Here is a 17,452-nt window from a genome sequence, read left to right as displayed (position 1 = left end):
CTGGGCCCTGTTTCAGGAAGCCGGTTTAGTGGAAAAACTGAGTAAGTATACCCTGAGTTAACGAAAACTCTGGGTTTTCGGTTTCACAAAGCGAGTTCAGCTGAAGCCTGAGTGAGTCACTATGACGACACACGCCGTGAAGCTAACCTGCCCCCTAGCAGGTTTACTACAACTAACCCTGACTGTCTCCGCCCCTTTGTCGGAAACCTGACAGTAGGAAGTGTCAGACATGGTGTGCTCCTTCCTTGAAGAGCCAGTAGATCGTGAAGCCCAAATTCTCCGCAGAGCTCTCCGCCGGGAGAGAGTGATCAGAGCGCGTTTGGACATTTTATCATTTCCTGATGATTTTCTGTGTGAACGTTACCGTTTCTCAGCACAATCTATAATTTATTTTAATAACATCCTCAGGCCATATATTACGCATGTGACACATCGTGGACATGCTCTCAGTTCATTACATATTATTTGTATTGCACTTCGGTTTTTTGCAAACGGGAGCTTTCTGTATAATATTGGTGACGCTGAGCACGTTTCCAAGGCTACCGTCTGTCGGGCAGTCAGGAATGTTACAGTTGCACTGAAACGTCTCCTGCACTCGTCTGTGGTGTTCCCCGGTCACAGACCCACAAGATTTATCAAAGAGGGATGCCACAAAATTGCAGGTATCAGGATGAACAAAACTTAATACATGATGTGGTGATACTTGAACTACTACTTAAATTTTACATTTATTTTCAGGGTTCCCAGGCGTGATTGGCTGTACAGATGGCACTCACATTCCAATCATTGCTCCTTCAGTAAATGAAGGAGACTATGTGAACAGGAAGTCTTTCCACAGCATTAATGTACAGGTACATAGTTCCCTGTAGCATTTCAAACTAACAAATTATTTCATTATAGTAATGGATGCTAATTTGTGTTCTCTGCACTGTGAAGATCATATGTGATGCTGCCAACATTATCACAAATGTGGAAGCCAAGTGGCCAGGCTCTGTCCATGACTCACAAATATTCCGTGAATGTACACTGAGCACAAAATTTGGACATGGTGAGTTGAGAATACTTTAAAATATATAAAGACCAATTGCTTCAGGGACATTTGAACTGAAGTGTATCCTTCTGTCTTAGGAGAGTTCACTGGCTACTTGCTTGGTGATAGGGGGTATCCATGTTTACCCTATTTGCTTACCCCTTACTCTGACCCTGAACCGGGCCCACAGCAGCGATATAATCTGGCTAATTGCAGGACAAGAGCCAGAATTGAAATGACTATCGGAATGCTTAAGGCCCGGTTCCAGTGCCTTCAAAGACTCAGGGTCACCCCAGAAAGGGCATGTGACATTATTGTGGCATGTGTGATTCTTCACAACATTGCCACAATTAGAGGAGAACACTGTCCTTCTGAACCAAACATCAGCAGTGATCCAAACCATGAACATCCTGACCCTCGCACGGACATACAAGATGGAAGCGCAGTCAGAGACACCATATGTCACAATCATTTCTTTTGACCCATCACCTCAACATGTTGAAAGAAGAATAAACAGATTTTTTGTTCAACTGGCTTTATTGGTCGCCTGTATTTCCTGTACACAAAGTATTAAAAGATGTAAACCTCATAAAGTGTCTCTGTTGCTTCCTCCTCTGTAACAGCTGTCAATGTTTCTTCATTATTTTCCTGTAGTAAAGAAATAAACAACATTGCTGTTCTACTGTAACCTCATATAATCTGTGGAGTATTACTCACAACTGCATGTTGGTCTGGCTCAACAGGAGGCTGCACCAGATGCAGTACACCACCACCATCAACTGATAGAATATGAGGTTTATACAGGTCACTTATAACTTACAAGGGACCAAATGGCAATTAACAAACATACCAATCACCTTACACTTCATTGTCATTATGCTCTCAAAGACAACCAAGACTGAGGGAAGGCAAAATCAGTAGGAAAATAACTTCACTACAAAATAATCCATTATGGTAAAGAGTTTATCAGATGAATGAGTAGCACTGCAAAGGTGACTGTGAAGAAAGGATGTATGCACATCATGTATTATTTTGGATTTACCCCTTATGTAGGCACTTGTGTCTTGCGGGGTTACTGACTCAGAGGATGTCCCCGCAGAGATTCCTTCAGCCACAGGGCGCCCACTGTTTTGGCTGAGGGCCAACTGCTCAGCCTCTGTGAATGGTGGTGTTTTTCAGGCCTCCGCTTTTTTTCTGTTGGCTATAACGGGGTCACATTTGAGCATACAGAGTAAGCAAATATGTACTTGTAATGTGCTCAGATAATTTCAATAAGTGCTTACAGAAAGAAAATTAATGTAGCCTCTAACTGCAATTGATTTACATGGGACAAACAGACCAAGCACTATGGCTCATAATACAATTACACCTTACCTGTTTGGACTATATTTTTATATTTCATTTTTACTTGCTGCCAGGCACGTTTGGGGCCTGTTGGGTTGCACCTGCGCTCACATCACATCACAAAATAAAATGTATAAAATAACAAATAAAATATAATAAAATAACGTGTTAAATGGGTGGAAATCCCTAGATCAATGTTTAAATTAACACTCACGCATTGACTCTGTCGGCTATGTTTTGCCATGCATGCTCCCTTTCTTTTGCAGCTGAGGCTGTGTAACTTTTTTTCCGCAAAATTGGCATGTTATCGGCATATGCTGCCATCAGAATTTCGGCCTCAAGCGCTGTAAAATACATTGACCGCGCCTTCTTTCCCTCCGTCTCCATGGTGACTCGCTTAATCTGTGCTCCACTAATCAGGGCTTTATGTATCCTCGTGCGCGCGCTTAACTTGGGGTTAAAGCAACTCCGCGTTGATTGAACTAATTGTTATCAGCCTTTCTGAAACCGAATATTCCGAGTTGGACAGTTCGGGGTTACTCAACCCTGAGTATCGTTTTTCACTCTGAGTTTTCTAAACCGGCTTCTTGAAATAGGGCCCTGCTCTGCCAGCTGGTTTAGTTACTTATTCATGTACTTGTGTACATACTTGCTTACTTTTGCGTGGGGGGGTCTTAGTGATCCAGTTTGATACGTTCACACGTTGTCCAGTATTTGGAGTAAAAAACAAACAAACCTTTGCAGAATTGAATCCCGGTGTTATAATAGAATATTTATTTGACAAAAGCAGCAAAAAAATGACCAAATACAGGTGAAAGTTGCAAGAAAGACAACTGATTTTAAAACATTTATTTATGGTCGCACATGTACAGCTCGGGTTCAGGAACATGTTCAGAGATGCTCATCCAGATTCACTTCCACAAAGTTTAACAGTTGCACAGAGATCATAATAGTTCGCCACGTGAGTCAGATTTGGTTCTTAGCAAGGTACACAGTCATTATAGTCACTTTAACAACAACAACAACAACAACAACAACAAAAGTGAGAGGATTGTCCTCAGCAGAAGTGGGCGAGGTCGGTCTTCCTGCAGCCCACCTGACAGCACATGTTGGCCAGGAAGATGTTATTATCCCGTTTGGTCATCTCTGAGGCCAAACTGCTGAACTTCTCCAAGCTGCTCTGCTCCCCTGTAGGCAGAACAAAACATCAATGAACACTGAGTGGAGGTTTTAGAATCTAAGCCTTTAACTTGGTCCTCTGCAAACGCATTAATAGTGTAACTTTAACCTTACAATCTGAATGTAACTGTGCGGGAAACTCTGTTCACCTTACTTTAAACATGACTTCCAGTAAATGCTTTCTATAGCAGTTCATTTTAGCCGACAGTGTTTCTCAACAAGTGCAGCTGATGAAGCACTGCTTTCAGACGCATCCTGTGTAATTCGTCCATGTTCCCTTTAAATAAGGAAGCGCTAAATGACTGCACGGATGAGCTCGGTCTTATTTGTCTTCTTCAGTGTCACTTTACGCTTTCCGATCAGCACGGCTGACACGCTAACTGGGTTTATTTGTGTGGTGTATTAGAGAAGACGCCCGGGGAGCCGCCAGCTACAGCATTTAATCATTGAGCTGCTGACTCCTCTGGCAGACTGTGCGTCGCTGTGCTGGGAAACACCTGTTTGGAGAAGCCCTGCGCGTCAGCCGGTGAATTAATAACATAACACATGAGGTGTAGCAAAAACTGGCAGCCTGGTTAGAAAGCACAAACTTTAGCTTGTGTTGGGTTTCATTTAAGCCTCAGAAGCAGATACAGAAGAAGTACTGTGTGGGCAAACTGCACTGAGATGGTAACTCGAAAACATGCCATTTTTTTAAAGTGATATAAATGATATTTCTATTTTTTTCTTGAACGCGGTTACACCCTCACTGCAATTTAAATAATATAAATTAGAGGGTAAATACACAGTTTGTTACTGACTTTTTCTGCATCGTTCTTTCTTGAAGTCTGAACCACTAAACTTGTAGCAAATGAAACTATAGAAAGAAACTCAGCTACAAACAGCGCGTCCCTGCTGTTGTGCGAAATGAGTAAAAGCAGAGTTTTCTCACCATCCACGTCTGGCTCGCTGAAGAACCTCCTCCAGCGGGACGCTCCACAGGTGTAGGAGATGGCGTTGATTAACTGCTTACCGCACAGCTTCATTGCCGTCACTTGCGCTCTCACCTGATCCACACACACCACTGCGCACAAGAGCAGAGGCAAAACCACCAGAGCACGCATGCTGGATATCTGACTGTTGCTCTTCCAAGCCCACCACAGCTGTTCTCTGATTCTGTCTGTTATCCTGCCGCTCTCTCGGTTATTGATCCGCCGCTCGCATCCTCCTTATATTAGATTCAAGCCACCTTTGACTTCATTGATGCAGAGTGTCTTTCCACCTCCCTCTAACCAGCCCTTAGCCCATCCCAGTCACACACACACACACAAAACTTGTTGTGCTTGCGGTTATCTCCACCATCACCATTTTCAGCCATCTAAATAAGAGTTACGAGCATGAGCCTTTTACAACTCGGCCGGCAATCACATTAGCAATGGTGCAGCCCCCCCTTAGCACCCCATTACCCATGATTGCACTGACCTTCACTACTCTGCATGGCTAATTAAGGGATGCAAAGTGATTCCCCCTCGAATCAAACAGATGTTTCTTCTGTTTACGACGCTCTGATGGCCCGTCTGTCTTTGACTTTACAGCAGTTTGGGTCATACAAGAGGAAACAAGTCAATGTTGACAATCCATCATGCGGTCATTACGGCGCTGCTGATGGTGCGATGTGACATTTCAGCTCGGTCATTAACAGCGGAGGATATGAAATTATGTTAGATGGGCATGATGCGTAGTTATAGCAGCAGAAAACAACAAAAAATATACAGACACATAAAAATATTTTTCAAATAGTAGAATCAAGCAGTATTTTCTAACTCTTAATCTTTCATCCAAACCAAACCAATGGTTCTGTCTGATGAGCAATTCCATACTAGCAAACTCTACCCTTTATTCTTTTGCAGGACACACGGAGATACAGTAACTATAACAGTTTATACATGAAGTCGGTGTTTTGACCTTGTTCAAGAAATAATAACCTTTCATTTTCCAACTCATTAGGCTGGTAGCATCTTAGAGAGGCAGCGTTTCACCAATCTGCAACAATGTGTGTCTACAAATTGCCGAACACTTAAAACTGTGAAAACATTGAACACCTCATCTGTCTACAGTACAAAAGATAATTTTAAAAAAAATGAGAGAATCTGAACCTGATTCTGTCATGGGAGATGAAGCCATGTGTGAAGATGATGCATAAACCTCGCCACCTTTGCTGGGTGAGACAAATAGACTGTGGTAAAGTGAAAAACTGTTCTGTGGTCAGGTCAATTGAAATTTGAAATTCTTTTTAGAAAACATGGACGACACGTCCTCTGCGCCAAAGAGGGGAGGGACCCTCTGACTTTTCATCAGCACTCAGTTCAAAGTCAAAGGTGCGCATGAAACAGTCAACCTGAACATCTGGAAAAGCAACATCAGTGCTAAAAGCTATGTACAGGTTTTAGAGCAACATGTGCTGCCATCCTTCAGGGGAGGCCTTGAATATTTCAGCAAGTCGATGCATTCTTCAGATACTGCAACAGCAGCAGGATTCAATTCATTCCCGTTTTATTTGTATGGCACCAACAAATTGATGCGTCTTGATATGTTTTAGATTTGCACATCGCTGCATTCTGTTGATTTTCACATTTTACACATTTTGTAATTATGGTTGTACAAAAATTCTGAAACTGGAGGTTTACTGTCCCTGACATGTAAATCGGGATATTATTAAGAAACAAATGGCAACGTCATTTGCGTGCACGCATCGTCACACTGATTACACAAGCTGGATTCTGTCTGTCACGCAGCGCTGAGATTAACTGCAAATCTTAAAGGTCACCAGCAGAGATGGGCAGTAACGCGTAATCCGATTACTTTTTTCAAGTAACGAGTAAAGTAAGGGATTACTATTGCAAAAACGGTAATTAGATTACCGTTACTTTCCCGTAGGAACGCTGCGTTACTGCGTTACTAAAACAGTGATTTTTTTGCGAGAATGTCTCATGACAGTGACGTAAGCAAGTGCGACGTTCATGACAACAGCTGTGTGCAGATCAACAATGGATCATATGTCGAGTGCAGAGAGAGTATGAGCGTGCAGCGTTTAAAGCGTGGAAGTACTGACCTTACTTTGAGTTTGATTCCATAAGAAGTGACAAAAACAAAAACGCTGTGCGTGGGAAGAAAACTTCTTTTCACCGCGAAAAAAACCCCTAAACTTCCAACAAGCACCGAGTAGCTACGACGTGATGGGAAACTCACAGAGAAACTCACGGATTCTTCCACTGACCGCGGCACACCTGCACCAGGGTAAACCTCCGCCTACCCCACTCCTGCTTTACAGGTGAAAATAGAGCAACAGGACCGCTGAGTCTTTGACTTTATTTATTTTCTGCTGTGTTTTACTTGCATCTATTTGAAAGACTGAATGTAAACACAAAATATATATATATTTTATGTGCTGGAATGTGCAGAAAATAGGTTTAAATATTAAACAAATTTCTTCCAGTCAGAGAATGTTGCATATAATTAAATGTTTGCTTGATGCATAAAGTTAAAAGATTAAAAACTAATAAAACAAGTTTTAAAAAGAGACTTTTCCATTTGATTACATTTTGTATGATGGATTATGCAGAAAAAGTAGAATTGGGCTGAAAGATCTATCGCTTTATCACCTCTTCAGGTTGTAAATCGTGTTTTTAAAAAGTAACTAAGTAATTAATTACTTTTGAAAATAAGTAATCAGTAAAGTAACGGGATTACTTTTTGGGGGAAGTAATCAGTAATTAGTTACTGATTACTTTTTTCAAGTAACTTGACCAACACTGGTCACCAGTGTATGTTGCACGTTCGGGGTCAGGCAGCTTGCTTTGCTTTCTTATTTATGAGGCTATTTATTTATCTTCTCCGTTTTACCTAGAATATGTTATCATCGATAACTGCACTACTGTCTGTCTTATAAAAGGGATAGAGTCACATTTTTCTGGTTGAATAAAGGCTTAAAAGAAAAACCAACTCTACGTGCTCAAAACTTCGTGGACACAGCCTAGCTAAACTTTAAGACTGGGCTGTTTTATATCACAATATATGATAATATTTTACACATTTCTGAGTTTGTGGCAGCAGTTTTGGAGAAGTCATTTCCTGTTGAGCCTCGAGAGATACTCGTGCCTGTAACATCCAACATCAGCTGCTGATATAAGTGAAACTGTGACGATTGAGATCAAATCTCTGTCATCATTGGAGATATTAAAACATATATATGTCATAAAATTTTAAAATCTACATTTTTAATTAATAGAATGAAATAACAACTATTGCTATATGCAATGTATTTTGAAGGCTAATATATCTGCCTCTACATTTAACTCACAGCCGTAGTTGTAGGTGTGCAACTAACATTACCTTGGTATCACTGCACACATGTGAAGGACAGCTTTGAACGTCCGTGCCTTTCTCTCCATCCAACCAATCAGAAGTTACATCCCCAGTAACACATGATCATCTGAAACTTTTCTGCTGTGCAACATTTTATTTTATACTATTTTAACTTTTTTGAACTTTTACTTTACTAATTGATCATTAAATTGTTTCTAACGCAGCATTTCGTCTGACGTTTTTGGACATTTGTGTTTTTTTACTTGTTCTCAGAAACGTTGCGCAGAATCTTTGTGACAATAAAAACATGACTTCTATGTTTACTTTAATGCCCGAAAGGAAAATGTGATGTTTTCAGATTACATCTGTTTTAATGGGATTGTTCATATCTCACGGAGACATTCAGTCGCCCTTTTCTCTGGGAACTACATTTTACAAAGGGAGCCACAAGATAAGCGGATGAAACAGACATAAACCTAATTGGCTCAGGGAGACTGCATCTTTGGTCTATATGAACCTGTCAGACAAAAAGCTGACCTCAGCAGCGTCCTGCTGAAGGTAAAGCGCCCGGAGGGTGAATTCTAGTGTATTTGCAATGTTAGCCAACCATCGGTCGCCTGTGTCTGACTACAAAGGTTTAAAACTGCTGAACTTTTTTATAAGACCAGCACAAGTGCATTAACATACACCCCGGGAGGCTGAGAGAGCTGTTAGTTTAAAAACTTTGTTTTCAATGCTTGTTCCTGAAAAGAAATATAGATAAAAACACATAAAGGTTAAAAATAAGGGCAAACACAAACAAATACTTGTTGTATTTCTGCACTCATAATGTTTTCCAGTTTTCTGTTAAATTATCACAGAAGGATCCTGGAAAACCTCCCTCCTCTCTGAGCTGAACCATCATCTGTCCATGTTTGAACCTGTGCCCAGAGGACTGAGTCTCACAACTTTCATTTTTTACATTTCCTTTTTTTTAGAAACAAATTAAACATTAACTTTTAACTTCAGATTCATGTTCTCGTGGTTTTTTTACACAATTTTTTTAAACAAAGTGTACATTTGCGCTTTTCTGGAGCAGACTGGAGCGCTTCAGCGAGTGCTGCCTTCAGTTATCACTGATATGAAAAGGCCCACGTGGTTTATTATATGTCTACATGTCATACAAATTATCAACGTCATATAAAAAAACTGCAGTTTTACTTCTACAACCAAAAACCTGCTGATTTGGAGGAAGAGAAGAAGAAAAGATGAAAGTCACCGTGCTTCTGTGGAGAAGCACCGTTACAGTCTTCTCTCTCATACAGGCTCCTCTTGGCTGTCCTGTACTGAAGCTTTAAAACTAGACTGGAAAAGTGTGTTTTCTCATTGTTTTTTTGTTTGTAATATGTTTTTATTGGTAAAATTTTATGTAACAGGTGTGTAAATATATAGCATGACTCAGTGAGGAAGAGAAGTAATGTCAATATGAAATGGCTCATTAAAAATGTTATTTCCGGCCATTGAACCTTCACTCGTTTCCACTCTGGTGCCTCGGCCTTTTCATTTTACAGGAAAGATTTCCTGTTTTCAGCTCAGTAAAGTCTAAACTCAGAACTTACACAACATTTTCTGATTTGAGGTAAAAATGTCTGAATGTAATGCAGAATTTAGCAGCAGAGTGTATGTAGGACTATTGACTGTTTCAGCTGTTTCTGTTGATTTTAGTTTTTAAAAAAAGGAATGGATGACTTTTAGTTTAGGGTGAGGTCTGCAATAAACACCTGGATGCTCTCATGACCCAACGTGTCTTGTCTTTCTCAAATAGAAAAATTTGATTTGGACACAGAAAAAGCTCAAAATGGATTTTAGATTTTATGTAAAATCACCACAAACCTGTGATTTGGGCTCAGTGGGAATAAATCAAATATACTTTAGCTTTTGTCTACAGCGAGGTGAGAACACACTTGCTTTAAGTTGACATATTTTCTTTCAAACTTATTTTTGCTTTAAATGTCTTGTAGCATTCTTCTTAAAAATGGCATTTGCACATGAATAAAATCTCTCATATGTACTTCTTCCTGTTTGTCTCTACGTGAGTGATAGGTTTGTAGCATAAACCTATTCGCTGGAACGTTAAGACAATATAATTACACTGCAAGCAAGACACAAGTAGGCAAACTTCTTCATGGTACTCGTGCACGGGAGAGAACCGGACAGGTACCGTTCCTTGGCTTGACCCCAGTAGCTCTCGTCCGTTCTCCTGTATCACTGTCCTTTTATTGAGGTTACATGAATATGCATAAGTTCATTAACATATGACGTCTACATACACAAAGAGTACCTTGCCTGTGTGTGTGTGTGTGTGTGTGTGTGTGTGTGGGGACTGCTGATCAAAGGGTCAAACATCCTTGGTCAGGAAGAGGGTAGCCTCCCCCTCACCCTAGATGGTTCATCCTAGATAACACGGTGAGGAAGTCCTGCAGTTCATCTAAACAAAGAGCACTTAGACTAGAACAGACGCAACTACGTTAATCCTACCATAAAATAATAAGACACGGTATGACCTCTCATGCTCCCAAAGTGCTGTCTAATACACACAAAGTTTGCAGACTATCAAGGATCAAAACCTCTACCAATCTACAACTAATTACAAAACTCTAAGCATATATAAGTAAATATTTCTAAGCATAAATGACAATCAACAATACAAATCTAACAGTGAGGTATGTGGAGGAACCCTGCAGCCAAAGCCAGCTCATATCGGTTCATTTGTTCTTGGAGTTTCTTCTGTTTTTCCAGGTTTTATGAACGAACAGAGAACATCTACCAAACCTTCTGACTCAGTCTGACTTATTTCTGCCAGAAATCTGATAATAACAGAAATAAATACATTTTTACATAAAAAATAGTGAATTGTCCTTCCTGTAGACAGCTGCCAAAGGGAACATACGAAACAAACAAAGAACAAAAAAGTAAAAACAACAAGTTAAATACAACTATTATCATCATCATCATTTATTTATTTATATAGCACTTTAAAAACACACCTGTACAAGTGCTGTACAATACTAATATGCACATAAAACCAGACATAGCAATAAAAAAAAATCAGTTACCCACAGAGTTAAAAGCCAGAGAATAAAAATAGGTTTTTAATAAAGACTCAAAAACTAAGCTTGGGTAGATAAGCCTATTTCCAATAATGTCTGGCGATCATAAAACAATGCAGGGCTGACATGTTGCACAAAATTGACTAAAAACAGTAAAATAAAACAAATAGAAGAGAGCGACAGACGGCATGCCAAACACACAGGCGCCATCTTCCTTTCTCTGTTCATGACAAAATGCATTAGCAAAAAGGAACAAAGGTATTATTATTATTTATATATTAGTTTATTATTTATTAGTTTTTAATCACAAATAGTCACAGAATTGTATATTTTGATGATGTTGTATACGGATTAGTTAATTTTCTTTGCATTAATAATGGCTCTGTTATTTTACCCTCATTAATGTGTGCTTCATACAGAATTTCAGTTATGAGGATAAAAATTAAACATGTGTTGTATGTGTAAAAGCTGGACAAAGGTGAGCAGTTATAATCATAAGACTGATTTTCAAGAACAAGGGTGACGTGCAGAGTTTTAGTAACTACAGAAAGGTAAAGCTGATGAGTCATCGTGAGTTGCTGAAACTAGAAGCTAAGGAGAGATGTGATGTTCAGTGAGCAGCAGAGCAGCTTCATGCTGAGAAAGAGCACTTACAGACGGGATGTTTGCTTTGAGAGGTCAGAAGGAGCTGCACTGTAAGTTTGTGGAGCTTGAGAAAGCAAATGATAAGGTGCCAAGAGAGGAACTGTGTCTGCGAGGGTGCTGCAGGACACGTATGAGGACTGTGAGACAGTGGTGAGGTGTGCAGTAGTTGGGTTTAAGGTGGGGGCGGGATTACATCAGGGAGAAGATCTGAGTCTTTCTTGTTTTCTGTGGTGATGGACAGATGAAATCAGATGAAATCAGGCAGGCTGTGGACTGTGATGTTTCCGCACAGCATTGTGATCTGCAGTGAGACTGAAGGCAGGTGGAAGGGAGTCTGGAGAGGACCTCAGAGGAAGTTCACGACTGTAGTGAAGAATAACATGTAGAGGGTTGGTGCAGTTCTAAGGATAGATGACAGCCTCACCTCTCAGACGTTTACACCAGCAGATGTAAGGAAAGAACAACCTGCATCATGACAGACTCCACCCACCTTATACACGGCCCTCCCCTCGGGCCGGAGGCTGTGCAGTATCTGGTCCAGCAGGCTGAAGAATAGCTCTCAATACTCACAATTAGCGTTATGCACTTTTAATGGACTTATTGATTAAGCCATTATTATTATTATAGTTATTATAATTGTTACTATTATTTGAATTAGGTCATTACTTATTTCTAACATTCTAACCTATGAGAACTCAGACCTGAGTAATTCTCTGTCATGTTTCTTCATTATGAGTGACAATAAAGAACTTTGAACCGTGAAACTATATTGTTCAGTTTTATTTTAATACTCTTCAAAGTATTCTCCGTTTGTCTGCTACGTCAGATTTATTCTTGTGTCTGTGTTCCCTTTATTGAAATTCATAAGAAGATGAAAGTGATAAGATACTGTGACGATCACAAACATTTTGTCCCCAGAGCCTCATAGGTAGTTAGGATGGTTTTAAACTGACAGAAGGTCTAAGGAGCTTGGAAAGAAAAGCGTCTTCTTTAAGTTGCTTGAAGACATTTCACCTCTCATCCGAGAAGCTTCTAGGGTCAAATGGTGGAGAGTCCCACATTTAAACCCTGTGGGGGTGTCTCCCCCCAAGAGGGACATGGACCCCCTAATGATCATCTACCTAACCACATGAGCCAAGGTGTGAACACGGGTGTGGGTCACAGTCAGCCAAGGTTTCGGGTGAGCTCATTGTGAAACCTAGCTCCATCCTATCATGTGATTTCCTGAGGTTAGATGGCCCAGGATGTGAGTGGGCGTTAAGGCGTCTGGGAAGGGAACTCAAAACTGGATTATAGATGGCAGACCGTTGGTGTCGTAAGCCCCGCCTCTGTTCAAAGATGGCCTCTTTTATTCCTCTTTCAAACCATCTGTCCTCTCTGTCCAAAATGTGAACATTGGCATCCTCGAAAGAGTGACCTTTGACCTTTAGATACAGATGGACTGCTGAGTCTTGTCCCGTGGAGGTGAGAATTATACTTGGAAAAATTTGGTGAATTTTAACTATATAAAATTGATTCAGTCCTTGTGAGTACAGCCATAAGGCAGAAATATGTCGACATACATTAATTACTATTTTCTGTTCCTTTTTTTCTATGCACGGATAATATTTACACTAAAAGATTAAAAAAATCGAAAATATCCACAGAATATGTGACATATTAGGTCCACATGAAAAAATATTTACAGCCCGTCTTTTTAGAAGTATTATGCAATTATTGAATAATTATTATCTACATATCCATGCTTGAAAAATATTAAACACATGTCAGTGTGCTACATACTGAACCTACATGACAGAAACAGAGTATCGATATTATCACTCGTCTCGATACTATTGATATTTGGATAGACCCGCCCACCTCTACTCATTTAATCAAGTAACATTGTTATGTTGTTTGGATTTCATTCACGGCGATTGTTTTTAAAAGGCCAGCTTTGAGACAAATCTCATCCATAATCTCTCTGAGTCAGAGTATAAACCCGGTACAGCCAGAGCTAAAACTGCCCCTGCTGCTGCAGAGCCCCTCCGGGCCTGTAGGGGGCATTTTCAGAAGACTAGCCTGTCGACATGTAGCTGAGGAAGAAAGGCAGCATGTAGTAGTGCAGCAGGACCTTCAGTGTTTTTACGAACTTAGTAAAAAATGTCGCTCTTCTTTCATTTAGTTATATAATTTACACAGGACAGTCAGACACTCGTTATCGGTCTCAAGGTGAGTCTTTCTTGCTGCATACGTGATATCGCGTGCAAACTGAAGAAGGTCATTTTCACATTAGCTCCCAAGCTAACCTGCTAGCATCCATGTATCTGTCAGGGACATCAGCACTGTGAAACAGCTATCAGTCCTCTGTATTTGTGTAATAACCCGTGGCTGTTCCGGCTGGATAAACCCTACAACCTGTATATAATTACTGAGGTTAAACAACTTGTTCTCGGATATGAAACAACCTGCTACCTAAAAAGCATCTGTGCTGATGGTTCACCCCCTTCACTCAGGTTTAATAAGCAGCATAGCATGGAGGAAGCGCATTATAAGTGCGTGTAAATGTGCTGAAGTGTTACCACAGAAAATATCAAAGAGTAAAAACTACAGTGTTGCGTGAACATACTTTCTTTTCTGTGAAAAGTATCATATAATTGAAAAAACTGTATTAAAAATATCTCCATGTAAACACACAGATTTTTCCTACAGTGGCCAGTAAAGAAGAACGAGTACTCTGTGATGAGGATGTTTCTTCAGTGCTCGTTTTGTTTAACTAGCAGTCAAAAACTCCAAACTTAGCTGTCTGTGTGCTAAATAGCGAGGTGAGGTAACTTATCCAGCTTCAACTGATTGTGCTATCATTTCTGTTTGAATAGCAGCACATCTGTATGCACCATGGAGCCTGTAATGCTTCAGGTTTGGCAGAGAGCCTTTCGCCGCCTGCACAGGACCCTGATCCTTCCGAAGAGGTTCGACTCAGGCTGTGCTGAGCAGGCAGCCGTCCCTGCTTCTGCGCCCTCCTATGGTAGCAAGCCCGTACTCCTGGTGTCTCGTCTCTACCAGCCTTCGAACTTACGTGATGTGGCGCTGGACAGCCGGCTGCCAGGGGAGATGAGCTGCAAGAGCCAGAGGCTCATGCAGCAGGCTGGGCTTATTCATCCATCCAGCCCAGGGTGCTACTACTACCTTCCTGCCACCGTCCGCTCCATGGAGAAGCTGGTGAGATGAGGCCTTATCTTCTTATAGGAGTGATAATAATAATAAAGTAATATTCATGGTTGGTTTTGTCCTGCCAACTAACAGAACTGATACTATTTTCTTTGTTTAGATTTTTTTTATACCATGTATACATTTTTATTTTGTTCATTTATCCTGAGGTGTGCAAATGTTCCTTTAGGTCTCTATATATATATATATATATATATATATATATATATATATATATATATATATATATATATATATATATATATATATATATATATATATATATATATATATAACATAATAACACGCTCAATATTTTGCTCTACGACAGCTTCAGAATGACAGACATCCTCTTACATGACATCTATCAAAGCAGTAGTATATTTGCCACAGGCTCTAAATATGTTTAGGCTGTGAACGTTGTCCAGACAGTCTCTTTTCCCTTTTAGATTATTGTGGATTATACGATTATAAAACCTAATTAATCTAATCACATAGATTATGTGATTATGTAATCGAATATATTAGATTAGATGTTTATTGGGCTAAAATGATAAAGTTAAACAGTAGCTCTTGACTAAAGGGAAAAGAGTACAGAAATGCCTTTTTTTCTAGTTTCCTATAAATTTTTGCGTGACTGCTGATGTTTATCGTCCAACCTCCTGATTTGCACTGCTGTCTTTGATCAACAGGTGAGAGTGATCGACCAGGAGATGCAGGGGATTGGTGGGCAGAAGCTGGACATGCCCAGTTTGTGCTCGGCCGACCTCTGGAAAACCAGTGAGCGCTGGGATTTGATGGGAAAGGAGCTGTTCCGCCTGAAAGACCGGCACGGCGCTGACTACTGCCTGGGTCCCACTCACGAGGAGGCAGTGACGACTCTCGTCGCTCACCAGGCGACTCTCTCCTACAGACAGCTCCCACTGCTTCTTTACCAAGTAAGCATTCAGCCTGTTCTTACTGCCACTGTTTTTCCTGTAACAAGCTGCAGTTTGTTTGTTTTTTCTGACATGATTTATTTTGAAAACCCCCCAAAAAACAGATCACTCGCAAATTCAGAGACGAGCCAAAGCCGAAGTTTGGCCTTCTCCGAGGGAGGGAGTTTTACATGAAGGACATGTACTCCTTTGACGTGAGCGAAGAAGCCGCTCATCAGACGTACGAGTCTGTGTGCCAAGCGTATACTCGGCTCTTCGCCAGGTTGGGTCTGCGTTGCGTTCAGGTGCAGGCGGACACTGGAAACATCGGCGGTAAACTGTCCCATGAGTTCCAGCTGCCGGCGGACATCGGCGAGGATCGGCTTCTGGTCTGTGGGAGCTGCTCCTTCTCCGCCAATGTGGAGACCATGTCATCAGACCAGTCCAACTGTCCACAGTGTGAAACTGGGAAACTGGTAGAGTCAAAGGGTATAGAAGTAGGCCACACGTTTTACTTGGGTAAGAAGTACTCTCACATATTCAAAGCCACCTTCAGCAATGCCCAGAACAAGCCGGCTGTCGCTGACATGGGCTGCTACGGCCTCGGGGTTACGCGAATTCTGGCTGCAGCAGTCGAGGTGATGTCAACAGAAGAGGGGATCCGCTGGCCGGGGCTTATCGCTCCTTATCAGGTTTGCGTTTTACCCCCTAAGAAGGGCAGTAAGGTGGATGAGGCAACACTCCTAGCTGAGGAACTGGTCCAAGCTTTGGGAGAAACTCTGCCTCACCTGAGAGGTGAAGTTGTTTTGGATGACCGCACACAGATGACAATCGGAAAGAGGCTGAAGGATGCCAGCAAACTGGGTTATCCATATGTTATTGTAGTAGGACAGGGAGCTCTGGAGGAAACACCCAGGTTTGAGGTGATCTGTCAGCAGACAGGTGAGACTGTCTTCCTCAGTAGAGATGGACTGTTAGATCTACTGGGAAGAGTGGAAACTATATAAGTAACAAGTATGAATGTTAGAATAAATGTTTCAGTTTGTGTGAGGTGGTGGGCATAGATTATTCCATGTTTTCCAAAGCCTGTAATTTACACATTCAATAAACGTTTTTTAAACAATAGCTCTGTGATGTACCTGACCTGCATTGTACACTACAATGTAATGGAGTCCACAGCTTTGTTTTTTACAGTAAGTCGTGTAATAATCCTAATAAAAACTTAATCTGTACCTGGACAAATCAGTGCTGGTTACAACCAAATTATGAATGTCGCAAAAAAGTGAGACAGCAAAGAAAAGCAAAGTTGGTAGAAATATTCCCACTGTTTAGTAGTATTTATAGTGGTATCCTACAATGCAGATATCCTTTGTAAGTAGGCCAGTATACAGCATGAAGTACATGAGAATTTGTCACAACATGAATGTAATATAACACTGATCTCACACCAGATTGGGAGTGAGTCCTTGAAAAATTAAAATAAATGCAAGTTTATTTTTTTTAGCACAAAAATAGTTATCCCAGTGCATGTTGTAAAGCAAGGACCTCAAAATGTGGACAAAAAGCCAAGAGTTAGGCTACAGTGCCCCCACTGTGTTAGGGTTGCTTTCCATGGTGCACACAAGTAAGGCTGAAATAATTAACGGGATAATTAGAAAAGAAACTGCCACCTATTTTAATAATACGTGGCAGTGCTTTGAGAGCCTTACTTCTGC

At 40.8% G+C, this 17,452-nt stretch overlaps 2 protein-coding genes across 3 annotated transcripts; one reads left to right on the top strand and one right to left on the bottom strand.

The window, feature by feature from the left end:
* Nucleotides 1–3,189: 3,189 nt before the first annotated feature.
* insl5a (insulin-like 5a) lies at nt 3,190–4,936 on the bottom strand. The gene is made up of 2 exons (XM_085437084.1): nt 4,485–4,936; nt 3,190–3,562 (listed from the first exon to the last, which is right to left on the bottom strand). The coding sequence occupies exons 1-2, from the start codon at nt 4,654–4,656 to the stop codon at nt 3,432–3,434; spliced, it is 303 nt and encodes a 100-aa protein (XP_085293210.1). The 5' UTR covers nt 4,657–4,936; the 3' UTR covers nt 3,190–3,431.
* Nucleotides 4,937–13,681: 8,745 nt separating this feature from the next.
* Nucleotides 13,682–16,862, top strand: pars2 (prolyl-tRNA synthetase 2, mitochondrial). 2 transcript variants are annotated; one of them, XM_085437436.1, is made up of 4 exons: nt 13,682–13,842; nt 14,493–14,832; nt 15,513–15,758; nt 15,863–16,862. In XM_085437436.1, exons 2-4 carry the CDS (start codon nt 14,509–14,511, stop codon nt 16,742–16,744), a joined length of 1,452 nt encoding a protein of 483 aa, XP_085293562.1. In that variant the 5' UTR covers nt 13,682–13,842; nt 14,493–14,508; the 3' UTR covers nt 16,745–16,862. The 2 variants fall into 2 exon arrangements, with proteins under 2 accessions (XP_085293562.1, XP_085293561.1); XM_085437435.1 differs by having other exon boundaries at nt 14,490–14,832.
* The last annotated feature ends 590 nt before the right edge of the window (nt 16,863–17,452 follow it).

This window comes from Copadichromis virginalis, linkage group LG17 (assembly GCF_057382275.1).
Source record: "Copadichromis virginalis isolate Kocher_CV1m ecotype Utaka linkage group LG17, C_Virginalis_male_GT1.1, whole genome shotgun sequence".
NCBI lineage: Eukaryota > Metazoa > Chordata > Actinopteri > Cichliformes > Cichlidae > Copadichromis > Copadichromis virginalis.
The sequence above is the reverse complement of the archived record's forward strand: the minus strand, read 5'-3'. Positions and strand labels throughout refer to the sequence as shown.

Bases quoted from the DNA above. Each gene is read 5' to 3' on its own strand.
- pars2 (XM_085437436.1), top strand. From the start codon at position 14,509: ATGGAGCCTGTAATGCTTCAGGTTTGGCAGAGAGCCTTTCGCCGCCTG. The intron at 14,833-15,512 runs GTGAGATGAGGC...TTTGATCAACAG, and splicing joins TCCGCTCCATGGAGAAGCTG to GTGAGAGTGATCGACCAGGA. The intron at 15,759-15,862 runs GTAAGCATTCAG...CCCAAAAAACAG, and splicing joins TCCCACTGCTTCTTTACCAA to ATCACTCGCAAATTCAGAGA.
- insl5a (XM_085437084.1), bottom strand. From the start codon at position 4,656: ATGCGTGCTCTGGTGGTTTTGCCTCTGCTCTTGTGCGCAGTGGTGTGT. The intron at 3,563-4,484 runs GTGAGAAAACTC...TTCTGCCTACAG, and splicing joins CAGCGAGCCAGACGTGGATG to GGGAGCAGAGCAGCTTGGAG.